Below are 27,988 nucleotides of genomic sequence, written 5' to 3'. Positions count from 1 at the left end.
CGTCCTTCAAGGACAGTAAGGTAGAGTGGACTTTAAGTCTGTATCTCTGGCAGGACGCGGTGGCTCATGCCTGTAATCCTGGCACTTTGGGAGGCTGAGGTGGGCAGACTGCTTGAGGTCAGGAATTTGAGATCAGCCTGGGCAACATAGTGAAATCCCATCTCTACCAAAAATACAAAAATGAGCCAGGCATGGCGGTGGGCCCCTGCAATCCCAGCTATTCGGGAGGTGGAGACAGGAGAATCACTTGAACCCGGAGGGGCAGAGGTTGTAATGAGGCAAGATTGTACTATTGCACTCTAGCCTGGGCAAAAGAACGAGACTCTGTCTCAAAAAATAAAAATAAAAATAAATAATAATTTTATATCTCAGAGTACTGTGGGGATGAAGTGAAAATATGATTGTATTTTCTTAGAAAAATATATAGAACTACACAAATGGAAGGAGGCATTACAGTTAAAAATAATAAACATGATTTCTAGCAGCTTTACCTTTCTGGGTGAAAACTTCCAAAGGCCAGAGTCTCAACAAGGAGAACAAAACTATATGATTAATACCGCATAGTCTAGCTTAGAGGCAAATGTCTAACAGTTTTTTTTAAAATCCAAAAAACAAAGTGTTAGAAAGTTACAAATATACCTGATAGAGCATACAAGATCTTCTTTTCTGAGTAGGGGTTACAGCCATGGGATATGAACCACTGTAAGCACACGAAATATCCATTGCATCCAAAGAAGTCATGTTTATTTTGGATGGTTCTGAGTTATTGGATGCATTAATATGACTGTTAAAACTTCGAAAAGCTACAGCATTTCTTTTAGAGGTTAACGTTTTCAGCACCTCCAAAGAAGGAGCTAACATTTTTTGGTTACTCTCTTGTATGGTAAGGTTCTCGTCACCTTTTGGCGAGGCCTTTTCTTGGCAGTTTGGTGATACAATAAGTGGATCTTCAATATTTGATTCTTCAAAAGAGGATTCTTTGATGCCTCTATCTGGGTCCAAGGGCTGACCTTCTAATGGACTTTCCATTATAGAAATTCCAGGAAAAGATGAATCTGAGTTCATAGAAACATTTTTAGAGGCTCTATCATCATCGGAACATAGAAAACTAGAACTTAAGTAGTCCTTCTTGCTATTCTTTTCACAATCTTCATCCAGTTCACACATAAGGTTTTTTGCTACCATTGGTATAGGTAATACTTCTGGTGTTTGCTGTTTATCAGTAAAAGAATTGACAACATTCTCCTTATTAGCATTGTCATTTTGTTGACTTTTGTGCACTGATAGCTTAAGGTCCTGAACTTCAATAGTTAAGCCTGTATTTTGATTTGTATAACCATCTATCATTTCATTATGCTTATACTCTACACAGGATTTTTTATTCTTTATAATTTTTTTACAAGGACTGGAGTCAACTAACTCAAAATTTCTTTTTAAACTTCTTTTCCCAAGGTGCTCTTCAGATATCCCACCAGAATCCACAGACCACTGATTTGACTGATGGAAACCTGACTGCGTTGTGTCAGTGTCCATATTTATATTATTTACGTCCAGTTCTACTCCTTCCCAAGAAACTTCCCCAGACAAGCATTTTTTAGCAAGGTTTACACAAGAGCGTCCAGTGGTGGGAAGGCCACTGCTGTTATGAATGGGAGAAAGAGCTAACTCAAGATCCTTTTTATTGAAACCCTTGGTCTCAATGGCACTTGTAGATTTTGTGCGTAACTTTTCAGCTGTATTCCAACTCATTGTGGTCGAGCCCAATGCTTCGTCGCTTTCCTAAGAGGGAAAAAAAATATTTGTTTTAGGTATATAAAGCTGAGATATTTTGACCTTTTAACCATGGTCCACTAAGGTAGGATAAATGACCCTATCAACTATTATGCTACCTATTCCCACTTTCAAATGGAAAAAATAAATAATAAGAGAAAATTAAAAAGCAATATAAGGCTGGGCTCAGTGGCTCATGCCTATAATCCCAGCACTTTGGGAGGCTGAGGCGGGAAGATCATGAGGTTAGGAGTTCAAGACCAGCCTTACCAGCATGGTGAAACCTTGTCTCTATTAAAAATATAAAAATTAGCTGGGTGTGGTGATGCATGCCTGTAATCCCAGCTACTCGGGAGGCTGAAGCAAGAGAATTATTTGAACCCGGGAGATGGAGTTTGCAGTAAGCTGAGATCAAGTCACTGTACTCCAGCCAGGGCGAGAGTGAGGCAATGTAAACAATTATAAAATTATAAGCTTAAATACATTATTTTGAATGAAACACTGGCCTAAAATTTAAATAAATTATTCTATAATACTTATTTTGATAGTGTATCACATGTTACTTAAACAAGACAAATTAACAGGCAACATATTAAGGCATTCTTGGGGGTAAGTCTGCATTATGTACATATCTATTTTGCAATAGATATATAGATGATTCTGGTTTTTGTTTTTGTTTTTTTTGAAACAGGGTCTTGCTGTGTCGCCCAGGCTGAAGTGCAATGGTGTGATCTCAGCTCACTGCATCCGCTGCCTCCAAGGTATAAGCAGTTCTCCCACCTCAGCCTCCCGGGTGGCTGGGATTACAGGGGACGCTACCATGCCTGGGTAATTTTTGCATTTTCTTTTTTAATGGAGATGGGATTTCACCTTGTTGGCCAGTCTGATCTCAAACTCCTGACCTCAGATGATCCACCTGCTTAGGCCTCTCAAAGTGCTGGGATTACAGGTGTGAGCTACCATACCCAGCATGGATGATTCTGTTTTGAACTACAAAATGCACAGGGCTAGAAATTTAGTCAGTGAAAAATTATAGACCTAAAATATTGTTAATATGTATCACTTCATGCAAGTATTAAAGAACCACGCTGATAAGGATGAAGTGACACTAATGGTAATTCATAATTACAAACCCCGAAGAGCAGAAATTAAAATCTATTGTCAATAAGATGAACTGATAAAGCATTAATAACAATATGGTTTTTTCTGAATTCCAACTATATGTGGGTACTTGTGGGCACTCAACTTTGTATATAATATTGCAAATTGGTGCTTGGTGATCAAGATTTTTGCAAGAATAGTCAAGTAGAGTGAGTCATTAGTAAACTCTAATAGTGCTTATTTTTGATGTGTAAATAAATAACAAACTTTAACTATCATTAACTTAGTAATAATGAGCACTTAGTCACAAGCAAAAGGATTTTTTTCTCTTTTTTTTTGGAGACAGAGAGTTTTGCTCTTGTTGCCCAGGCTGGAGGCATGATCTCAGCTCACTGTAGCCTCTGCCTCCCGGGTTCAAGCAATTCTCCTGCCTCAGCCTCCTGAGTAGCTGGGATTACAGGCGCCTGCCACCACGCCCAGTTAATTTTTGTATTTTTAGTAGAGACAGGGTTTCTACTAAAAATAGTAGAAACTATTTTTAGAAATAGTTTAGAAATAGTTGGCCAGGCCGGTCTCGAACTCTTGACCTCAGGTGATCCACCTGCTTCGGCCTCCCAAAGTGCTGGGATTACAGGCGTGAACCACCGTGCCCGGCCTAAAAAGGATATATCTTGAATTATACCTCACTGATCTGCAAGCACAGAAGATGATACATTTGGGGATCAGTATAAGGTTTTTCAGAGGGTGCCTTATCATTCCTCTGATCATAACTTGAGAAGCACCACTATAATCCCATCGTTGCATTCCTCAGGGATGCAGAAGTGGGAGGAAGACGGTAAAGCCGTGTATAATTTGAAATAGTAAACAATATGTTTTCTTCAATAAGAAAGGAGTGCAGTAATAGTACTAGGAATGGAAATCAATTTATCTTGCAGTATATACTACCTTTATTTTAGCATATAAGGAGAGAAGAAAAAATAATTAAGAAACCCTGCCTTGGCTAAAAGTTAATTTGATCTTGTGTATAAAATACAAATATCCAATAATAATAAAATTCTATTGCTGAGAATAAGTAGCAAATAGAATACAAGTTATTTTAGCAAATAAAAGGTTTATTCTTTGGATATTAGTGTTATCCTAATCTATCGTTATTTTATCAGCATTCTATGAAGGAAACTTTATTATGATTTTACATTTTACTACCTATCACCTTTAATATCTATTAGCTCTAATAACTTTTTAAAAAGACAAAAACAGAATATGTAAGTTAAGTAAAGTAACTTTAAGAAAATCCATTCATTTGGCAAGCAATCTCCTCAGAATAGACACTTCAAGGGCACACCCACATTACCTTTGCGGTCTAAAAGTTATTTCTGATCCAGAAGAGTTACCATTCCATGAAACAAGAAACTGGCAGGAAACAGTATAGAAGGAGGTAATACAAGTTTTTAAATGATGTAAGTTAAAAACAAAATAAAACCAACAGCCAATGTCCGTATCATGGGAAGGACTTTTAAAAACAAGTGATGTCCACCTAGCTACATAGAAGCCAAACATTTACTATCAATTTACTGCAAGAATCTCATATAATCAAGTAAGAACAATGTCACAATTGAATGAGAAATAAAATATTTCCAAAGGATTTGACAGAATGTGCAGGAAAATGATAAATTATTGATAATATCATGACTGCCATTCATGTAACAATTTCATTTCTTTACGGAATTTATATGAAAAGGTATAATGTTTTTTCTCATTCATTTGGCATACATAATTGATTTTCATTAAGATAAATGTCCCTCAAACCTGGCAATCTTTTTCCCATTTGGGACTGCTGTGGCATTCTGATTCCACACTGGATATGAAGGTGTGGGATTGGCTACTGGTACTAGATGTAGCCAGACTTTTCCTAGACTGGAGTAGATTAGAAGTTAGACACTTCACAGGCATTCCTGGGTTGGAGGCAAGCGTTTCAAGACCTATAGAGAAGAGACAATATTGAATTCTGTGTTACAGCTTTCTTAGCTCCTTACTGAACCTGAATATTTACATATAATTAAGCAAAGTATTAAGTATTACATATCAGAACTATTTCTTTGTAAACACTATCTAGTCTACAAGAACAACTGCAGATGTTTCTGGCATGCTTCCTGTTATGTTTAGATACATATACTATTAATATATTTAAACATATCCCACTATGTTTAGATACAAATACTGCTATGAGAAAGTTAGAACCAAACAAAATCCTCTTAACATTCATACAGTAAAGAATAAGGAAATGGTTGCTTGATCGACTGATTTATGGCAGGAGTGCAGTGGTATGATTACTTTCACTGTAGCCTTGACCTCTGGGCTCAAGTGATCCTCCCACCTCAGCCTCCTAAGTAGTGAGGACCACCACATCTGGCTAATTTTTTTTTTTTTTGAGACAGAGTCTCACACTGTCACCAGGCTGGAATGCAGTGGCACAATCTTGGCTCATGCAACCTCCACCTCCTGGGTTCAAGCGATTCTCCCACCTCAGCCTCCTGAGTAGCTGGGATTACACACACATGCCACCACGCCCAGCTAATTTTTGTATTTTTAGTAGAGACAAGGTTTTGCCATGTTGGCCAAGCTGGTCTTGAACTCCTGATCTCGGGCGATCCACCCACCTCAGCCTCCCAAAGTGCTGGCATTACAGGCATGAGTCACTACGCCCAGCCCTGGCTAATGTTTTTAACTTTTTTTAGAGATGGTGGTCTCACTATATTACTCAGGCTGGTCTCAAACTCCTGTGTTCAAGCAATCCTCCCACCTCAGTCTCCTGCGTAATGAGGACCACCAAATCTGGCTAATGTTTTCCATTTTTTTAGAGGTGGGGAGGGTATCACTATATTGCCCAGTCTGGTCTCAAACTCCTGGGTTCAAGTGATCCTCTTGCCTCAGTCTCCCAAAGTGCTATGATTTCAGGTGTGAGCCACCAAATCAATGTATAACTAGGAACAAATCAATTTGGAGTATCTATGATCCAATTTGAAACTATTCCTGATAAAGGAGCATTATTGATGTGTTATATCCAGATGTGCTCATAAGGTTAGACTATGACTACATTTACTCAATTTAACTTGTATTTAACACTTGTATTTAATTCAACTTGTATTTATTGTAACACTGAGGTTTATGCACTTACAAGTGTGAATTATACACATGTATAAGGGATTTTTAAAAATACTGCTGGATAGGCCGGGCGTGGTGGCTCACTCCTGTAATCCAAGCACTTTGGAGACCAAGGTGGGCGGATCACCTGAAGTCGGGAGTTCATGACCAGCCTGACCAACATGGTGAAACCCCATCTTAAAAAAAAAAAAAAAACAAAAAACTGCTGGATAAAGCAAATAAATAATGGCAAATTGTTTGTTTGTTTTGTGACGGAGTCTCACTGTCACCCAGGCTGGAGTGCAGTGGCACAATCTCAGCTAATTGCAACCTCCGTCTCCTAGGTTCAAGCGATTCTCCTGCCTCAGCCACTGAGGAGCTGGGATTACAGGCGCCCACCACCATGACCATCTAATTTTTGTATTTTTAGTAGAGACGAGGTTTCACCATGTTGACCAAACTGGTCCTGAACTCCTGACCTCAAGTGATCCATCCGCCTTGGCCTCCCAAAGTGCTGGATGTCATGTTGGTACTCAAAAAGTTTTGAATTTTGGAGCATTTTTTGTTTTTTTGAGGCACGGTCTCGCTCTGTCACCAAGGGTGGAGTGTAATGGCGCTACTATGGCTCACTGCAGCTTCAACCTCCAGGGATCAAGCAATCCACCTGCCTCAGCCTCTAACATAGCTGGGACCACAAGTGTGCACCAACATGCCTGGCTAATTTTTGTAGAGATGAAGTCTCACTTTGTTTCCCAGGCTAGTCTTGAACTCTTGGGTTCAAGAAATCCTGCCACAGCCTCCCAATATGCTGGGATTACAGGTGTAAGCCTCCATGCCTGGCCTACCTTTTCTTTTATACTCACATGATTTTAGTAGTTTGCTAGAATAAGGAGTAGTGTCCTTTTGATCTATAGACATAGGGCATACGAGTCCTTGAGAAAGCTGTGATGTTTCAGACAGACAGGCAGAAAGGACGTTTGCAGAGTCTTGATTTTTTTCTGCAATTGGTGTGTTCTATTAAAAAGCGAAAAACAAAAACAGGTTTACTTTCCAAAAACCATCACATAAATAGACAAACTGTTAAAGTAAATCCAAATGTTTGGTATTTAGATCTATTTTGATGTTTAAAGATGATTTTAAATTTTAAGTGGTAATCATGAAAGGATATGTCATGTTAATTATCTTCTCAAGTACTTACAAATCCCAAAGAGCTGATGAGCGATAACACTTGTCCTGGGGTTCTTGAATAATCTTGTCTAGGTTTTGCCATTGATGGTGTTGTAAGGATATCCACCATATTAATATCTAAGTATGCAAAGAAAAGTATATAAATTTATTTAAAATCTTCACCTCCCATTGACTAAAAATGATTGTTATGTATATGGCAGCAAAATAATTTTTTGTAAACCAAATGTTAAAAAAGGAGATGGTGGCTGGGTGCAGTGGCTCACCACTGTAATGCCAGCACTTTGGGAGGCCGAGGCAGGCTCATCACTTGAGATCAGGAGTTCGAGACCAGCTTGGCCAACATGGTGAAACCCTGTCTCTACTAAAAATACAAAAATTAGCTGGTTGTGGTGGTGGGTGCCTATAATCCCAGCTGCTCAGGAGTCTGAGGCAGTAGAATTGCTTGAACAAGGGAAGCGGAGGTTATAGTGACCCGAGATCGCACTACTGCACTCCAACCTGGGCAACAGAGCAAAATTCTTTCTCAAAAAATAAATAAATAAATAAGGAGATGGTATGGAATCGGTATTAATTTGGGGCCCCTCATGTTAGCTAATATGTTTAAGCCTAGGTCAAAATATTAACTGACCCAGATTATTAGCATGTTTCAGTGAATAATATTTTAAAATAATTCAACACTGACACATAATACTATACTATTCCACTTAGATATAAAAAAAATGGTAAAAGAAAGTCTAATGTTCTTGTCCAGGTATGGTGGCTCACACCTGAAATCCTAGCACTTTGGGAAGCGAAGCGGGGAGGATCCCTTGAGCCCAGGAGTTTGAAACCAGCCTGGGCAACATAGTGAGACCTATCTGTACAGAAAATTGAAAAACTAGCTGGGCACTGTGGCAAGCACCTGTAGTCCCAGCTACTGGGGAGGCTAAGGTGGGAGAATTGCTTTTCCCAGGAGTCTGAGGCTACAGTGAGCTATGATCACATCACTGCACCCCAGCCTGGGTGATACAGTGAGACCCTGTCTCTTAAACAAACAAACAAAAAGTTCCAGAATGCTAATGTTCTTATATGATATAGGACTTTTAAAAATTAGCTGGGTGTGGTGGCTCATGCATATAGTCCCAGCTACTCAGAAGGCTGAGGCATGAGAATTGCTTAAGCCTGGGAGGCAGAAGTTGCAGTGAGCCAATATAATGCCACTGTACTCCAGCCTGGTTGATAGAGTGAGACTCTCTAAATAAATAAATAAATGAAAGTATACTGAAAGTTTTAACAACAAATTTCATTTATGCCTCACACTGATAAAGTGATAAGAACTAATAAGTAATAATAATACACATATAGGATATTTTACAAAAAAAGTTTTTTTTTTAAAAAAATTAGACCCTTATGACATACAAAATAATTTAAATTTATCAACAATTTTATCTTAACACAAAATTTTTGTTATTTGTGATATTTTCCAATAGTGTATCTGAAATACTTAGAATCGAATTTCAAAATAAGATTTCAAAGTCAGATTTCTTTGAAATCACAATTCAAAAATGTTTAGATTTTAGAAAGGTAATGTGGTAAATATACTGCATATTATGGAATATTCCTAGTGGCAAATCATATGAATAATCACATGAACTGGGATCAATAAAGACTATAAATGCCCCTGGCCAGGTGCGGTGGCTCAGGACTGTAATCCTAGCACTTTGGGAGGCCACAGCGGGTGGATCACCTGAGGTCAGGAGTTCGAGACCAACCTGGCCAACATGGTGAAACTTCGTCTCTACTAAAAATACAAAAATTAGCTGGTCATGGTGGCAGGCTCCTATAATTCCATCTACTCAGGAGGCTGAGGCAGGAGAATTGCTTGAACCTAGGAAGTGGAGGTTGCAGTGAGCCAAGATTGTGCCATTGCACTCCAGCTTGGGCAACAGAGCAAAAACTCCATCTCAAAATAAATAAATAAATAAAAATCAAAGACAATAAATACCCCTACCTCAGCACAGATCAGATTTTACCAAACTTAGTAAAAAGTTTTAGGTATTCATAACTATTGAACCTTGTACTTCCACATGAAGAATTGTAGATGTGCATTATTTTCAAATACTAATAGTTATAATTCCAGAGTTTATAATTTATAAGTCCAATTTTTGGTTATTTTCATTATTAATACTTTTCCATCCATCTACCCTTTCTAATAGAGAATACAATATGTTTCTTTTTTTTTTGAGATAGAGTCTTGCTCTGTTTCCCAGGCTGGAGTGCAGTGGTGCGATGTTGGCTCACTGCAACCTCTGCCTCCCGGGTTCAAGTGATTCTCCTGCCTCAGCCTCCCTAGTAGCTAGGATTATAGGTGCACACCACCACACCTGGCTAATGTTTGTATTTTTAGTAGAGACAGGGTTTTGCCATGAGTGATCTCCAACTCCTGAATTCAGGGCGGGATCTTTGTCCCGACTGATCTCCAACTCCTGACCTCAGGTGATCTGCTTGCCTTGGACTCCCAAAGTGTTGGGATTACAGGTGTGAGCCACCGTGCCCAGCCTGTTGGACTTTTTAAAAAGGTACTTACCTGATATTTTCCTTACCTCTGTTCAAAGTAACTTTTGAAAGTCCAAAATCTGTCAGTTTAATATGACCCTCATTAGAAATAAGCATATTGTCCGGTTTCAAGTCCCTGCACACACAAAAGGCAAATAGTAGATAAGGAAAGGCAAACAGTAGATAACCAAAAAAGGGCTAGTTTTAATGTTAGAATTTCCAGAAAAGAAGAGTTACAGAGGAGGCAAACCCTATTTATTTCCTCCAAAATAAATATACTCAATGGTGGCTTTGAAAAGTGCAGAAATATCTCCCAAAAGCAAAGCATCTTTTGTACTATTTATCTGAATCTACAGAAAAGATAAATTAATACTAGATTATCTTTGATATCATTCATTAGATATTCCATTAAAATAAAGAAACCTTATTAGATAAAATCAACCTCAAACCAGTTCAAATTTACATTTACCTTCTTTTTTTCTTGAGATGGAGTTTCACTCTTGTCACACAGGCTGGAGTGCAATGGCGAGACCTCAGCTCACTGCAACCTCTGCCTCCCAGGAGGTGATTCTGCTGTCTCAGCCTCCCAAGCAGCTGGGATTACAGGCAACTGCCATCACACCCGGATAATTTTTGTATTTTTAGTAGAGACAAAGTTTCACTATATTGGCCAGGCCAGTCTCAAACTCCTGACCACAGGTGATCCACCCGCCTCAGCCTCCCAAAGTGCTGAGATTACAGGCGTGAGCCACCCCACCTGGCCTACGTCTACTTTCTTAAAGGAAGGTAAGATTGAGATTTAATAAGTCATTTAACCTGACTTTTTTTACATAGAGAAAAACATTGTAAATCAGGTGGACTACAAAATAAAGCACTTTTGTGTAATGCAGAGGAGCAGAAAGGATTCAATACTCTTCACAGAAAATGACATACTTAGTGGGGTGTGGTGGCTTATGTCTGTAATGGTAGCAATTTGGGAGGCTGAAGTGGGAGGATCCCTTGGGTCCAGCAGTTAAAAGACCAGCCTGGGAAAAATGCTAAAACCTTGTCTCTACAAAACAACAACAACAACAACGAAAACCAGGAGTGGTGGCACATGCCTCCAATCCCAAATACTTGGGAGGCCAAGGCAGGGGATTGCTTGAGCCCTGGGGGCTGAGGCTGTAATGAGCCAAGATGGAGCCACTGCACTCCACAGCCTGGGTGACAAAGTGAAACCCTATCTCAACAACAACAAAAAATACATGCTATACTGATGTTCAAGGCAATATATTAAAAAAAAAAAAAAACACAGGGAGATGAAAGAAGAGTTAATTTCTAAACTAACACAAGTTACTAGTAAACTTTAGAGAACCTGGAAATAAGTGCAAGTGGTAAAGTATTTGAGACTCAAATATGTAATTTAATTAGTTGAGTTTTTCAGTAAGAATTTGGAAAAAAGTGAGTCTTTACCTGTGGATGATTCCATGTCTATGAAGGTAGTCTAGAGCCAGTGCTACTTCAGAAATATATTTCACGGCCATCTCTTCATCAAAATAACCATATATATGTAGGAGAGACTTGACATCTCCCCCAATGAGATATTCCATTACCTATCAAAAAAGAGTTTAATATTGTGAAATAAAAACAATCTGATTACTTTAAAAATCTAGTATTTGGGCCTTACAGTTACAATATTTGGCATGGCTCTGTAACAAAGCTACCTTTTCTTGCTATTACTCATAATACATTAATACTAGGTTTATTCATGTTGCCATACAGTTTTTAATTAAAAATTAAACGGTTTAGGCTAGGCACAGTGGCTCATGCCTATAATCTCAGCACTTTGGGAGGCCAAGATGGGCAGATCACTTGAGGCCAGGAGTTCAAGATTAGCCTGGCCAACATAGCAAAACCCCATCTCTACTAAAAATACAAAAAATTAGCTGGGCCTGGTGGCACATGCCTGTAATCTCAGCTACTTGGGAGGCTGAGGCATGAGAATCGCTTGAACCCAGGAGGCAGAGATTGAAGTGAGCCAAGACTGAGCCACTGTAGTCCAGCCTGGGCAACAGAGGGAGACTCTATCTCAAATTAAAAAAACAAAGTAAACTGTTCAGTGTGAACAAAAATTCAAACTTGTAATAAGGCTATAAGAATATTAGAATGATTTCCTATATACTCTTTATCATCCATAATCACAATATTTGCTATCTTCCTCTTCACATATATGCATATAAAATAATTTTAATATTTACATATTAGTGTTTATTTTATTTTGAGACAGGGTCTTGCTCTGTCACTTAGACTGGAGTACAGTCGTGTGACCATAGCTCACTGCAACCTCAAACTCGTGGCTTCAAGTGATCCTCCTGCCTCTGCCTCCCAAAGCACTGACATAGGCCTGAGACACCTTGCTCAGTCTATGTTAGTAATTTATAAACTATAAATTATTAACAACCAACGTAAGTATATTTTATATGCATGCATTTTTGTTTAGACTAAAGCCATTTATATTTTGAAAATGGCAACAATAGCAAACCTGGTATTAATGTGCAATTTTTATTTTACTTTTTTCTTTTTCTTCTTTTTTTTGACACTAGAGAAGGAATGGAATAATGTGTAATTTTAAAATTTTTGCTGAATAATTTGGGAATAGAGTTGGAAAGGTCATCACCTGTCACCACTAAATTCATCATGTATTTCCTAATGAGATATTCTTACATAATTGTAGTACAATAAAATTAAGTGAATTGAACACCAATATAATGCTATTACCTAATATAGAGTCCGTATTCAAATTTATCTGACCATCTTGAAATCATCCTCCTCATCCCCCATTCCTAAGCTAGGGTCATGCATGGCATTTGGTTGTTGTGTCTCTTTAGTCTCCTTTAATCTGGAGCAGTTTTTCAGCCTTTTTGATGGGTAGATGGAGACTTTTTGATAATGTACACTTGTTTTCTTATTTTTGAAATGAAGTCTCACTCTCTTGCCAAGGCTGGAATACAGTGGTGTGATCTCAGCTCATTGTAACCTCCACCTCCCGGGTTCAAGCAATTCTCCTGCCTCAGCCTCCCAAGTAGCTGGGATTACAGGAGCCTGGCACCACGCCTGGCTAATTTATATATATATATTTTTAAAGGAGGCATCAAAGAATCATAATTTTTGTATTTTTAGTAGAGACAGGGTTTCGCCATCTTGGCCAGGCTAGTCTTGAACTCCTGACCTTGTGATCCACTGATCTTGGCCTCCCAAAGTGCTGGGATTATAGGCGTGAGCCACCGTGCCTGGCCAATGATGCAGACATTTTTGAAGAGCACAGGTTTATGCACAGAAGTCCTTCAATTTGGGGTTGTCGATTATTTCCTTGTGATTTGATTCAGGTTATCGATTTTTGGCAAAAAATATCACCTAAGTGATGTTGAGTACTTCTCACTGACTCCCACCAGATGAGACACCTAATGTCAGTGTGTCCCATTACTGGTCATTTTAACTTTGATCACTTGGTTAACGTGGTGACTCAGATTTCTCTATTTAACTTGTACCTTTTTTCCCTTTGTGATGAAAAAGTAATCTGTAGAAAGATACTTTGAGACTGTATATGCAAAACATTCCCCCCAGAAACTCTCAACCAATGATTTTAGCAGCACATGACCACCATGCTTGCCTGAATCCATTATTGCTATGTTGATTGCAAGACTCTATTATTCCTTCTATGTGTACAGTCACTATTCTCAAAATTATTCTATAGTTTTAAGCTAGAAAAATACCACCTGCTGATAACTTAGTGAGAGAATTTCTTTTTCAGGGTCAGTAGCTTCCCTGGTACATAGAGGTTAGTCAATAGTTGTAGATGGGTTCCATCATCTACATTATTTATTGCACACAAAAATCTCTGTTACTTTCCCCAACAGCAATTATCAATCATTTTTATCTTTGCCAATATAAGGAAAAGAAATGGGCTGGGTGCAGTATCTCACACCTGTATTACCAGCACTTTGGGAGGCCAAGGTGGGTGGATCACTTGAGGTCAGGAGTTCAAGACCAGCCTGACCAACATGGCAAAGCCCCATCTCGACTAAAAAAATACAAAAATTATTTTTTTGCAGTTCTTTTTGTCCTTGAAATGCACTGTTATGATTCTGCTTTTTGAAGTCAGCACTGGGCATGGTGGCACAGGCCTGTAATCCCAGCTACTCGAGAGGTTGAGGCATGAGAATCACTTGAGCCTGGGAGGCGGAGATTGCAGTGAGCCGAGATCACGCCACTGCACTCCAGCCTGGGCGACAGGGAAACTATCTCAAACAACAACAAAAAGGTCTTGTTTAAATGTTTAGTTCATTAACTATTAGGAAGATTAGGCATCACTACACATTGTGTTTTTCCTTTTATATTTCATCTCTAAACTGTTTTTCCAACCTTTGTCCATTTTTCTACTAGGGTAAACAAACTCTTTCTTATTGATTTGTACAATCTGTTTATGCAATAGTAAAATTAGCCTCTTATCTGTCTTTTGGACAACAAATATTTTCTTTGAACTTTTCATTTGACTCTGTAAAGGGTATCTTGTGTTATTTAAAATTTTTATTTTATTTTATTATTTTATTTATTTATTTGAGATGAAGTCTCACTCTGTCCCCTGGGCTTTGTCTCCAAAAAAAAAAAAAAAATACACATCGTTTTTCTTCTGGCACTCTTAGGAATTTCTTTTTAAAGTAGAAATCTCTGATATAAAAGGGAAACATATGAACCTAGCTGTATATCAAGTTTTAGAACTACATAGAGAATGATTTCAAGTGACTTCAAAAAATAGAATCATGACAGTGTATTTCAAGGACAAAAAGAGCTGCAAATAAATCAGAAATCTTAAATCCAGCAGTTTTAGTTTTAGTAAACAATATTGGTATTGTCACTTTTGAAAATATTGGGCATATATATATATTCTTTTGATTTTTCCCCAACCTTTTAAAAATATAAAACCTATTTTTAGCTTAAAGACAGTGAGTCAGATTCGGCCTATGAGGCCTAGTTTGCCAATCACCAGCTTTGTATCTGGTATTCACCTTCTTACTTCCAGTATATATATATATATTTGACTCACTCACATGGTGAATCATCCTGCAACACAGATTCCCATCGCATGCTTTCTCAGAATCTAGGGATCTCCTGATGGGGCTCCCTTTAACTTTGTTTTGTTGGTGAATTCCAATATATATTTGTATCCTCATTCCAAAATCTTTCCCCATAGAATCATCAGGTCTCATCGCCCACAGAAGAGGTCATGACAACCAGATAATATTGCAATTCCCACTAAAGTATTCACTGTAGTGTTGTTTAGGACCAAAAAAAAAAGTAAAACAAATCAACCAACCAAATCCCATTAAGTGATGATATTCAACAAATTTTATCAATAAGACATTCATTAAGGAAATTATGGAATTCATAACTAAATCAATAGAATTCTATGCAGTCATTATATAGGATGAGGTTAAAAAAAAAAAAAAAAGGATGAGGTAGGTCACCAGTAAGTGGAAAAAATAGAAAACAGTGGTCCTACTTCATCTACAGCTTCACTTTCCATAGTTTCAGTTACAAGAGGTCCAAAAATAGGAAAATATAGTACAATATTTTGAGGGAGAGCACATTCATATAAGTTTTATTACTTTATTTATTTATTTAATTATTTTTATTTTTTGAGACCGAGTTTTGCTCTTGTTGCCCAGACTGGAGTGCAATGGCAAGATTTTGGCTCAGTGCAACTTCTGCCTCCTGGGTTCAAGCAATTCTCCCACCTTAGTTTCCTGAGTAGCTGGGATCACAGGCTCCTGCCACCACACCCAGCTAATTTTTATATATTTAGTAGGGTTTCACCATGTTGGGTCAGGCTGGTCTCGAACTCCTGACCTCAGATGATCTGCCTGCCTTGGCCTCCCAAAATGTTGGGATTACAGTGCGGCAGTTCCCCCTTCTCTGCAGGGAATGTATCCCAGTACTCCCAGTGGATGCCTGAAACCTCAGATAGTACCAAATTCTATATAGCCTATGTTTTTTCCTATACATCATACCTAGGATAAACTTTATTTATTTACTTTTTTGAGACAGATTCTCGCTCTGTCACTCAGGCTGGAGTGTAGTGGCGCAATCTTGGCTCACTGCAACCTCCGCCTCCTGGGTTCAAGCAATTCTCCTGCCTCAGCCTCCTGAGTAGGTGGGATTACAGGTGCCAGCCACCATGCCTGGCTAATTTTTGTATAGGCACAGTAAGAGATTAACAACAATAAATAATGATAAAATAGAATAATTATAACAACATACTGTTCACAATTTGATGGGTAGAGGATTTGTTCTTACCATAGAGCTTAGCAACCTCGGCAACAATTTTCTTTTTATATTAAGAACTTTCACGTCTTTACTTAAAGGAAGCCCTTTTTGGCTTCTCTTTGGAATATCTGAATTATCAGCATCACTACTCTTGTACTTTGGGGACATAATGAAGTGAAATAAAGATTATACAAGCACTGTGATACCTTGACAATCCATCTAATAGCTGAGATCTGATACATAAGTGACTGACAGGAGCATGTACAGGGCGGACACATTGGACAAAGGGATGACTCATCTCCCAGGCAAGACAAGGCAGGATGAAGCAAGATGGGTGCAATTTAAAACCTGTGAATTGTTTCTAGAATTTTCCATTTAATATTTTCAGACTGTGGGTGATAGAGGGTAAGTAACCACAGATAAAAAGAGACTACTGTATATTGTTAGAATTATTCTATTTTTGGTTATTGGTGTTGATCTCTTACTGGGCCTAATTTGTATATTAAGCTTTATCATAGGTATGTATATACAGGAAAAAACATATAAAAGATTTGGTATTATGCATGTTAAGGTACTTACTGGGGGGTCTTACAAAGTAACCCCCAAGGATAAGGGGGGACTACTGTAGTATTTACAGTATGATCACATTACACCATACACTTAAATAACTGGTTTGTAAAAAACTTTTACTTTTCCTAAATTAGTCCAAAAAAAACAAAAAAAGGTGCTTACAACTGTCCTAAAAAACTTTTTAATTTCAAATGTTTTCTGGCTTTCCCATTAAATCTTTGTACCACATTTAACATCAGTTCACATATACTCAAAAAATGAAAGATGGCTGGGTGCAGTGGCTCATGCTTGTAATCACAGCACGCTGGGAGGCCGAGGCGGGCAGATTACGAGGTCAGAAGATCCAGACCATCCTGGCTAACGCAATGAAACCCCATCTGTACTAAAAATACAAAAAATTAGCTGGGTGTGGTAGCATGCACCTGTAGTCCCAGCTACTCAGGAGGCTGAGGCAGGAGAATTGCTTGAACTTGGGAGGTGAAGGTTGCAATGAGCCAAGATTACACCTCTGCACTCCACACTCCAGCTGGGACAACAGAGCAAGACTTTGTCTCCAAAAAAAAAAAAAAAAAGAAAGATTGGAAATATATTGAACCATCAGGCACAAGAAGAGTATAAGAAGAGTATTAGATATCATTTTTATAGCATATCGTGAATTTTTACGTCTATAGCTTGGCGCTGGATATAATATTCTTCCATAGTAGAGTTCTGTTTAGTCTCGGGTTTTTGGTACAGCAAAAAGTTGAAGTGTGGCACAATTATGTTTCAGAGTTCCAAGAGGTCTTTAGTATATCGAGCATAAACGGTTTCCACACTTGGAGGTAACCAAATTATGAAAAGAATAAGATTTCTGTTAATAAACATATAAGTCCCACGTCTAGAACCTACATCCTAAAGGCCCATCCATTCATGGAAAAACATTTGTATTGTGCTAAACAGAAGCTATTGGAGTTATCAAACATTTAATCCACAGATCATTTGTGAGGTCAGAAGAACCTCTGGGATTTGTAGTCAAAATACCTGTCATCCTTGCCTGACCTCTACCCCCACCAAATTCCTCAGTGGAGTGCAAGCTGCAGCCTTGAATTAGAAGAAAGCAACTCTCAAAGTCCACACACCCAAAACCCATCGCTTCCCAGTATCTTTCCCTCTTTATACCTAGCTTTATAAAGTATTTCTCTTTTATGTCTTTTACTTAACAAATATCTTTAGCATTATGTATCTTAACACTATTCTACTTTATGCTTTTATGTTTTATACTAACCTACTGAAATTTCATAAACACCCTTTGAGGTAGGTACTATTATTATCTCCATTTCACAGATGAGGAAACTGAGGTGCAATGGGTAATTTTACGCATCAATCTGGCTAGGTCATGGTACTCTGATATTAAATATTTGGTCAAATACCAGTTGAAATGTCCCCATGAAAGTATCCTTTAGATAAGATTAATATTTAAATCAGTAGATTTTGAGTAAAGGAAATTATCCTTCATAATAATGTAGCTAGCCCTCAATAAATCAGCTTAAGGCCTTTAACAACAACAAAAAAGAGGAGCTGGACATGGTAGTTCACACTTGTAATCGCAGCAGTTTGAGAGGCTGAGGGAGGAGGATCGCTTGAGGCCAGAAATTCAAACCAGCTTAGAAAACATAGCAAAACCCAATCTCCACAAAAAATTTTTTTAAAAGTTAGCTGGGTGTGGTGGTATATGCATGTTGTCCCAAGTACTTGGGACAGGAGGATCACTTGAGCCCAGATCGTGGAGGCTGCAGTGAGCCATGATACAACTGCATTCCAGCCTGGGTGGCAATTTAATTTTAATTTTATCTTAAAATTAAAAAACGAATAAACAAAAGAAAAAAGACTGAGGTCCCAGAGGAAAATGGAATTCTGTCTCCAGACTAGATCTACAGCATCAACCCTTCCCTGTGTCTCCATTCTGCCAATCTACCTTGCAGATTTCAGACTTGCCACCCTCACAATCATGGAATTGAGTCCTTAAAATTTTCTCTCTCTCTTATTTATTTAATAGAGACGAAGTCTTACTCTGTGGCCCACGCTGGGGTGCAGTTAGTGCAATGGTGACTCTATTAGCTAGCTGCACACCGCCAAGTCCAGCTAATTTTTAATTTTAATTTTTTTGTAGAGATGGGGTCTCACTATGCTCCCCAAGTTGGTCTCGAACTCTTGGCCTCAAGTGATCCTCCTGTCTCAGCCTCTCAAAGTGCTTGAATTACAGGTGTGAGCCTTAGTCCATCTCTCTAAGTATATATACATACACATACACACACACCATATGCATATGTCCTATTGGTTCTTTTTCTTTGGAGAAGTCTAATTAATATAACAGATAAATTTGCCAAGGTAGTGAGTGCAACCAGAATTCAAATGCAAGCTCTCTGAACCCAGACATGGTTCTCTTAAACCACTGGGTTCACTGACTGCTGAATGGTTACAGAAACAATGTAAAAATTATTTACTCACCAAGTAGACATTGTTTGCAGACTGCAGTGAATAATACAAATGGACAATGAATGGGCTTTTGCTTAGTGCCAGTGCATCTCTCTCAGCTTGTACCTGATGAGTCATATTTTTGTTGATCAGGTCTGCTTTTTTAACAACCTGTAATAGATAAAATAAAATAAATGTGATATCATGTTATTTTATTTTGAGACAGAGTTTCATTGTGTCACCCAGGCTGAGTACAGCCTTGATTCCCCGGGCTCAAGTGATCCTCCCGCCTCAGCCTCCCAAGTAGCTGGGACTACTGGCGCACACCGGTACATCTGGCTAATTTTTAATTTTTTTGTAGAGACAAGGTCTCACCATGTTGCCCAGGCTGGCCTAAAATGAGCCTCAAGCAATACTCCTGTCTTGGCCTCCCAAAGTGCTGGGATTACAGGTGTGAGCCACAGTTCCCTGCCTCTATTTTTTAGTTACAGAATGATCTCAGGTTTTAAAGTTGCCATCATGAAAATGCTAACATAGAGAGCACATATAGATGTCATGTGGACCTTACACTGCTATCAGGAAACTGTGTACAAAAAAGTAGTTAAGATTTAAAAAAAAAAAATCTTCAAGATAGAATTTCTTATCTTGGCATTAAATGGCAGAAATATCACAGTCTCTTTTGAGAAGGAAAAAAAATTAAACAAATGCTCCCTGACTGTTCTGCATATTAATAGAAAAAATTTCTGTTACATTGTTCTGATAACAAAGTCAAAAGACAGTTACATTCCTCATAAGCCCACAGATAACTAGGAACCTGGGCATGGAGTAACTACTTAATTTTTTTTTTTTAACTTCTGATTCTTTGATAGATGGGAATAGAATCAGAAAGACAAATAATGTTGGAAGTTTGCCTAGAAAAGAAACTTAAGCTACAATGATTAGAACTACGGAAACCTAACACTAATAACAAAATAGAAATAAAACTAATAATAAATAAAAATAATGTTGCAATACTAAACTGAGTAGTCAGTAACACTGGGATCAATTCTCAGGACTGCTGTAAGAAAAAAAGGCATATTGCTTTATATATATTATATATATACAAAGATATATATATATATATATATATATATTTTTTTTTATTTTATTTTTTTAAAAAAAGACAGGGTTTCACCATGTTTGTCAGGCTGGTCTTGAACTCCTGACCTCAGGTGATCCTCCCACCTTGGCCTCCAAAGTGCTTGGATTACAGGCCCGAGCCACCACGCCCAGCTAGGCATATTTCTTTCAATTATTTATTAGAGCATTTAATAAAATCATTACTACATGGTAAATTCCTGCCTTAACTCCTTTCTTTCCTTTCTTTTTCTTTTTGAGATGGAGTTTCGCTCTTGTTACCCAGGCTGGAGTGCAATGGTGCGGCTCACTGCAACCTCCGCCTCATGGGTTCAGGCAATTCTCCTGCCTCGGCCTCCTGAGTAGCTGGGATTACAGGCACATGCCACCATGCCCAGCTAATTTTTTGTATTTTTTGTAGAGACGGGGTTTCACCATGTTGACCAGGATGGTCTCGATCTCTTGACCTTGTGATCCACCCGCCTCGGCCTCCCAAAGTACTGGGATTACAGGCGTGAGGCCCTGTGCCCGGCCTGCCTTAACTTCTTTCTTTAAGAAAGCCAAGGGAAATTGAAAAAACAAGCCAGTAACATGATTTTTCCTATCATTCTACTGGCTATGAGGACCTGTTTGTTTTCTTCCCCATTGTTCTCCAGTTCCTAGACACAAAGAGGTTGGGTGCTAAGCAAATAGTGATAGAACCAATGGATGGCTGTTTTCATTTCAACAACTGATCATGATTAAGTTCTGTAGAAGGAAAAGCAAAGCTCTCAGGAACATATAAAATAACCAATTCAGTGAGATGGGTCGGTCTGACAGATCAGGGAAGGTTTGAAGGGGAGCTAAGACGAATCTTAATACATGAATAAAACAGGTGGAGGCTGGGCGTGTTGGCGCACGCCTGTAATCCCAGCACTTTGGGAGGCCAAGGTGGGCAGATCACGAGGTCAGGAGTTCGAGACCAGCCTGACAAACGTGGCAAAACCCCGTCTCTACTAAAAATACAAACATTAACCAGGCGTGGTGACATGCGCCTATAATCTCATCTACTTGGGAGGCTGAGGCAAGAGAATCTCTTGAATCTGGGAGGTAGAGATTGCAGTGAGCTGAGATGTGCCACTGCACTCCAGCCTCGGTGACAGAGCAAGACTCTATCTCAAAAAAAAAAAAAAAAATAGGCGAAGGGTGGAAAAGGGTGGAAGAAAAGCACTTAAGAAGGAACCAGCATAAACATAAGCACAGAAGCAAGAAAATGCACAGCATTGAGGCACTAGCCAATTGTCTGCTGTGGCTAAAAGACAGGGTATGAGGATGATACAGTGGAAATATGGAGCCAGAACTATGGGCATGACTGCTTTTCTAAGGAGTTTGAACTTGAATTTACATATAAGTTTACGTGTAAAAAATGAATGAAAAAATGAAGATAATGATTCTAGTTAGGAGGCTCTTCCAACAGACTACATATGGAAATAAAGCATGATGAACCTCAGAAACATCATGTCAAATGAAAAAAACCAGATGCAGAAGATTACTTATTGTATGATTCCATTTCTATGAAATGTCTGGAAATGGGAAACCTGTAAAGACAGAAAGGAGATTAGTGGCTATCTGGGGCTGGGGGTGTTAATGGGGTAGACACTGTAAAGGAGCAGAAGAGGTCTTTCAGCAATGGAAATATTCTAAAATTGGACTGTGGTGATGGTTATACAACTATGTAATTTACTAAAGCCACTGAATTGTACCTTTTTTTTTTTTTTTTTGAGATAGAGCATCACCCTGTCTCCCAGGCTAGAGTGTAGTGGCATGATCTCAACTCACTGCAAACTCCACCTCCTGAGTTCAAGCCATTCTCCTACCTCAGACTTCTGAATAGCTGAGAATACAGGCGCACTCCACTATCCAGCTAATTTTTATATTTTTAGTAGAGACGGGGTTTCGCCATGTTGGCCAGGCTGGTCTTGAACTCCTGGCCTCAGGTAATCAGCCCACTTCGGCCTCCCAAAGTGCAGGATTACAGGCCACACGCGTGAGCCACCGTGCCTGGCCTTTTTAAAATGTAATTTAATTTAACTTAATTTTTTTGAGACAGAGTCCTGCTCTGCCACCCAGCCTGGAGTACATTGGTGCAATCTCAGCTCACTGCAACCTCTGCCTCCCGGGTTCAAGTGATTCTCTTGCCTCAACCTCCTGAATAGCTGGGATTACAGGGAGGCACCACCACTCCTGGCTAATTTTTGTATTTTTAGTAGAGATGGGATTTCACCATGTTGGCCTGGCTGGTCTCGAACTCCTGACCTCAGGTGATCCACCTGCCTTGGCCTCCCAAAGTGCTGGGATTACAGCCACTGTATCAGGCCTGTACCTTTATAAGTAAACAAATAGGGGGAAAAGTGAAAGCCTGTACTTGGACAGGGACTTGTGAATGGAAATGGGTAAAAAGAATGGCTAAAGGAGATGAAAGTTGACAGGAACACTGAGAGATATATAGAAATGAAATAAAGTTAAAATGATTCAGGATTCAGGTTTCTAGTCTGAAGGTCAGGGATGACAGTGGTGCCATTAAATGGAGAGAGAGAATACAGGAGGTTCAGAGTTTAGGCATTTAGGTGGAGAGAATTGGTTAAGGTTAGGCAAGTATAATTTGGACGTGTGTGCTAGATATTCACTTGACAATGTCCAATAGGAAGTTGAAATCCCACTGACAGGTTGCTGGTTTCCCATTTCCTTTACCACCTTCACTCAGTGCAGCAATGTGAGTAATGTGAAACCACAGGAATGGATGAGTACCAAGAATGAACAGAACAGCTTGATACACGTTGAATGTTTTTAGAATGATACATACTGCTGCATGGACAAAGGATCGGCTTAGGACATATTTCAACCTACTCTACATAAAAGTGCACTCTAGATTTCACAATAGAAGATTTGAAGAGAAAACAATGGGCTCACTTAATGAGATCTTTTGGTTATACAACAGGTTGTAAATTAATCTACATCAAACTGCAAAGCTAGAGTATAACCTGGAAGTGACAGCTACAAATTTAATGAATATTCCAAACTCAATCCTGGCAAAGGCCAAATGAGTAAAAAGAATCCAGAAGATACATCAAACGAATAGGTAATACTAACACAAAAATTTCATAATGCCAGGTGCGGTGGCTCATGCCTGTAATCCCAGCACTTTGGGAGGCCAAGACTGGAGGATCATTTGAGGTCAGGAGTCTGAGACCAGCCTGGCCAACATGGTGAAACCTCCATCTCTACTAAAAACACAAAAAAGTAGCCAGGTGTGGTGGGGCATGCCTGTAATCCCAGCTACTCAGGAGAATCGTTTGAACCCTGGAGGCGGAGGTTGCAGTGAGCTCAGATTGCGCCACTGCATTCCAGCCTGGGCGACAAGCGCAAAGCTCTGCCTCAAAAAAAAAAAAAAAAAAAAAAAAAATAAGAACAGGGCCAGGCGTAGTGGTTCAAGCCTGTAATCCCAGCACTCTGAGAGGCCGAGGTGGACGGAGGTGGCTCCTGAGGTCAGGAGCTCGAGACTAGCCTGGCCAACAGGACGAAAACAACATGGTGAAACCACATCTCTACTAAAAAAATACAAAAATCAGCCGGGCGTGGTGGAGCGCGCCTGTAATACCAACTACTTGGGAGGCTGAGACAGGAGAATCGCTTGAACCCAGGAGGCAGAGGTTCCAGGAAGCCGAGATGGTGCCACTGCACTCTAGCCTGGGCGACAGAGCAACACTCCGTCTTAAAAAAGAACTATTAAAGACTTATCAGAAAACAGCGCATCTTCCTCCTGGTTAAGAGTTAAACTTAAAAAGTCATCAGTGCCTACAAACTAATCACTTTTCTATGGTAGAAAAATTTCGGCAATTCTGCACGTCAAAGCAAACAAACAAGGTAAACAAAACCACGAATTACTAAAAACCTTTTGGATTTGGAAACCTGACTCAAGTCTGGGTGAGACTACGAATCAGGGCTTCGACTTTACGTTCATGTTGAACTAAGGCCGTTGTAATCACCTCGGTCAAGTCCCTTTGCCTTTGGCCTCAGTTTCCTCATTTGCTAACGTTGAGCAGGGAGAAGGGGGTCAAACTTTGCTGTTCTCACTGGGCATCCAAGATATGGAGGGAAGGGCGGAGCAGAGGCAAGACACCCGACCCGACCGCTGAAGTCGTCCCCAAAAGAAGTCAGCTCGCAGGGCTCTGCAGGCTTCAGCAAGTCGGGCCACCCAGACTCCCCGATCCAGCAGCCCCGGGGCCCGCCCACGACGGGAGGGCAGGAAGAAGAGCCGAAGGGCGTGACCCCTTCCTTTGCTCCTCCTTGACTTCCTACCTTTACTGCATACAATTTGCCGCCTTTCTGACCCAGATACACTTTTCCGAAGGCGCCCCGGCTAATGGGCTTCACTATTTTGAATTCCTCAATGGAGGGCGGTCTTGGCACCGGGATCCTATTCATGCCCTCCTCGGTAGCCGCGCCTCCTCCAGTATCCTTCTCGCTCCCTGCGGTGGGCTCCATCGCTGGACAGCCTACAGCGAACCCGCAGCCGCCGCCTCTCTGCCAGCAGCCACTCCCGCCAACTGGGTTCAAAGTGAGGCTCCGCCCACGCCGCGCGGCCGTGACGTCACCGCGCCGCTGCGTCCCGCCCTCGTCACCTCCCCTCAGCAGATGCTGCAGGGCTCGGACGCCGGGAAAGCCCCGACTCCACGGTGGTAGAGTCTTCGTGGGTGGTGACCGCGGCCCCACTGACATCATTCGTCATCAGGGAGGAGGCACAAACAGTTCTGGACCAGAAACGAGACGACTGGGAGTGGACTCTAAATCGCAGGCTTTGAAGAGATTTCTCCCGGCCTCCTAGCGAGTCTCGTGGGAAGCGGTCCTTCTCCCCGACACGACCTCCCACCCGCTAGAGGCGTAGAAACCAGTTCGGACTCTAGTATAGCGACGGCCAGGGATGAGGTGTGGAAGCTACTGAAGGCACAGAATGTGGAGAAACTGGATGGGCAGGATGCGGGTGGCCGCTCCTGTCATCAGACGTTTTCCCAGGATGTAATTTCCTTGACTTAAACAGATGAGAACCAACAGGGAGAATTTTCGATTTAGTGTGAGGGAAAGAGCACTAAATTGTAGCAAAAGACCTTATTGCTCAAGACCTAGTCAGAAGATTTCATATGGAAACTAGAAAATCTGAAGGAAATTAACCGGGCGTGGTGGCGGGCGCCTGTAGTCCCAGCTACTTGGGAGGTTGAGGCAGAAGAATTGCTTGAACCCGGGAGGCGGAGGTTGCAGTGAGCCGAGATCGCGCCACTGCACTCCAGCCTGGCGACAAAGCCACACTCTGTCTAAAAAAAACAAACAAAAACAGCTAAAGACCTTTGAGGACTTGTAAATATGTTTACAAGTAATGTTCCTTGTAAATATCAACTACATTGGGGCTGCCAAGAACGCGTAAGCACTCGGTGGGGAGGGAGCCCACTTGCCCCGGAAGTACTGTTGCGTTAGCGCCTCGTCTTCCGGGGCGGATTGTCTGTCGTTGCAGTAGCTGTAGGAAGGGGAGGCCATTTTCCGTTTCTGGGAGGAGTGAGGGGCAACGAGGCGGAGAAAAAGCAAAAAAGAAGGGCTCAGCGCCTCCCCGCCAGGCCAGGAACAGAGGGGCAGTTTCGGCAGGCGGGTGAGGTCGCTGAGGGCCCGTAGGAGATGTTTTCCTTGTCGAGCACGGTTCAACCCCAGGTGAGCCCGGCTTTCAGTCCTTTTTTTTTCCCCTTCCGACCTGCCTGCGGCTGTTTGCATATTGCGTTTGTGGGAGCGATTTCTCTAAAGGGACTCTAGGAAGGAAGCAATTAACTCATCGCTAGTCGCATGATTGTGGAGTGGATCAGCAGACAACGCTGAGAGTGGGCCGGAGACTTGATGGCTGAGGATGAAGCTTTTTGGGGCAGAGGCGGGATGTGAGCGTGATGGAGAGAGAGAGACCCGGGCTTATCGAACTGATTGAGTGGAATTTTTGCTAGAGAATCCGTCCGGCTTTGTTCAGTGTCCGGCGTTCGGGGGTGGGGACGGGGGAAATGTCTCCACCGTAGGTGTAAAGGGAGCGGCTAAATGTTCCCTTTTCGTCTGACTTTCCACTGGCTTTAGTGTTCACAACCCTGATCCCTGCTCTTTCTTTCCTTTTAAATGGAATTTAAATTTGACCCAAACATGGTATAATAATTTGAATGGCAAGTCATGCATTTTTTTGCTCTTTTTACAGAAATAACTAATGTATGTATTTCCAAGCCTCATCCTTATTGTTTTGTAAAACAAAAGGTAGTGAAGAGAAAAATGATTTCAAGGGTTTTCATTACACCTTTTGTGAGTAATCACTTGTGACAATGTTTTATTCTTGCCTCATTCCAGTCTCTTTTTTTGATGGTAACATTGTGATAGTTTTTTTTTTAACTAATTTTTTTTTTTTTTTTTTTAGATGGGGTTTCACCGTGTTGGTCAGGCTGGTCTTGAACTCCCGACCTCAGGTGATCCGCCCACCTCGGCTCCCAAAGTGCTTGGATTACAGGAGTGAGCCACACGCCCGGCCTGTGATAGATTTGATTTGTTTAAAAATTATTTTTAAGAAAATGAACGCTCTTGGTTTAGACATATGATTGTGTTTCTTTGTGTAACTTTTACTCCCCCTCATTTTAAGAATTTTTAATTTTTTGGTGCCAGTACTGGCTAACAAATTGAAGCAGTTGCTTGTTTATTGGGCATCAGTTATATACCAGGTGAGCAAAGCAAATGTGGAATCATCTCTTAATATTGATAGGAAGTAAATATGAGTAGGACTTAGCCAGGCAAAGAGTGAACAAATATCGCAGGCGTAAGACTAGTGTGACTATTTAGACAAAAGAGGTTAGAGAAAAGACTTGAGACATATCATACAGGGAGTTAAGGATATGTTATGGGTGGGAACCATTGAAAGTTTTAAAACATTAGATTTTCATTTTTAAAAGACTCTGGCTTTTTGCTGTATGGGGAATAGGAGAGAGCAAGAATGGAAGTGTTATTGGTTGAGCATACCCCCCTACTAAGGCAGTTGAAATGGTTATGGAAAGAAGAGAATGAGACATATTTTGAACAAAAAGGAATTGCATGAGGGATCAGACATGAGAGATGATGGAGAGAGGTGTTTCTGGGTTTGAGCAGATGGATGCATTGAAGGTGTTATTTACCAAGATGACAGTGTCCGGAGGAGTCCTAGCAATTGTTTGATAAAGAAGTCTGACATGGCCTATTGAATATCATGTTAAAATTTTTGAAACTAAACTCTTTTCTTTAGTTCACATTAAGAGGCCTGATTTTAGGACAATTTCCCATCAACTGGATGAAGAGTTAGTAGTATGTGATGTTGGTAGAGATGATAAAGGATTTTTAAGTACTATAGGCAGTCTTAACAGGGTTTAGATATGGTGGGAACTCAGGCATTTCTTGCTTTGAAAGATCATCAACACATTTGGAATTCCTAGTTGATCAATTGGTTGAATACACTTGAAATTAAATGGTAAAAGGAAGACACAGAAAATGAACTTTTTCTTTTTTTGAGGTGGAGTCTTGCTCTGTCACCCAGGCTGGAGTGCAGTGGTGTGATCTCGGCTCACTGCATCCTTTACCTCCTGGGTTCTAGCAATTCTCCTGCCTCAGCCTCTGGAGTAGTGGGATTACAGGCATGTGCCAGCATGCCCAGCTAATTTTTGTATTTTTGGTAGAGACAGGGTTTCATCATGTTGGCCAGGCTGGTCTAGAACTCTTGACCTCAGAAGATCCGCCC

The 27,988-nt window shown here is 40.3% G+C and overlaps 2 protein-coding genes across 4 annotated transcripts in view; one reads left to right on the top strand and one right to left on the bottom strand.

Moving 5' to 3' along the window:
* The window catches only part of MASTL (microtubule associated serine/threonine kinase like), a 38,141-nt gene extending 12,581 nt beyond the window's left edge, over positions 1-25,560 (bottom strand). For both annotated transcript variants that reach the window (XM_032243814.1, XM_032243815.1), the window contains exons 1-8: positions 24,517-25,560; positions 19,096-19,233; positions 11,188-11,327; positions 9,783-9,871; positions 7,211-7,317; positions 6,876-7,026; positions 4,678-4,850; positions 640-1,779 (exon numbers count right to left, since the gene is read on the bottom strand). In XM_032243814.1, coding sequence (XP_032099705.1) covers positions 640-1,779; positions 4,678-4,850; positions 6,876-7,026; positions 7,211-7,317; positions 9,783-9,871; positions 11,188-11,327; positions 19,096-19,233; positions 24,517-24,939 — 2,361 coding nt within the window. In that variant the 5' untranslated portion in view covers positions 24,940-25,560. The remainder of the gene's footprint in view (positions 1-639; positions 1,780-4,677; positions 4,851-6,875; positions 7,027-7,210; positions 7,318-9,782; positions 9,872-11,187; positions 11,328-19,095; positions 19,234-24,516) is intronic.
* Positions 25,561-25,588: 28 nt separating this feature from the next.
* Positions 25,589-27,988, top strand: part of YME1L1 (YME1 like 1 ATPase) — a 44,048-nt gene continuing 41,648 nt past the window's right edge. For both annotated transcript variants that reach the window (XM_032243816.1, XM_032243817.1), the window contains exon 1: positions 25,589-25,914. In XM_032243816.1, the coding sequence (XP_032099707.1) occupies positions 25,882-25,914 (33 nt within the window). In that variant the 5' untranslated portion in view covers positions 25,589-25,881. The remainder of the gene's footprint in view (positions 25,915-27,988) is intronic.

Source organism: Sapajus apella, unplaced genomic scaffold (assembly GCF_009761245.1).
Source record: "Sapajus apella isolate SASKATOON/1434 unplaced genomic scaffold, GSC_monkey_1.0 scaffold53, whole genome shotgun sequence".
Taxonomy (NCBI): domain Eukaryota; kingdom Metazoa; phylum Chordata; class Mammalia; order Primates; family Cebidae; genus Sapajus; species Sapajus apella.
Note: the sequence above shows the minus strand (reverse complement) of the source record. Positions and strands in the feature narration are given on the sequence as shown.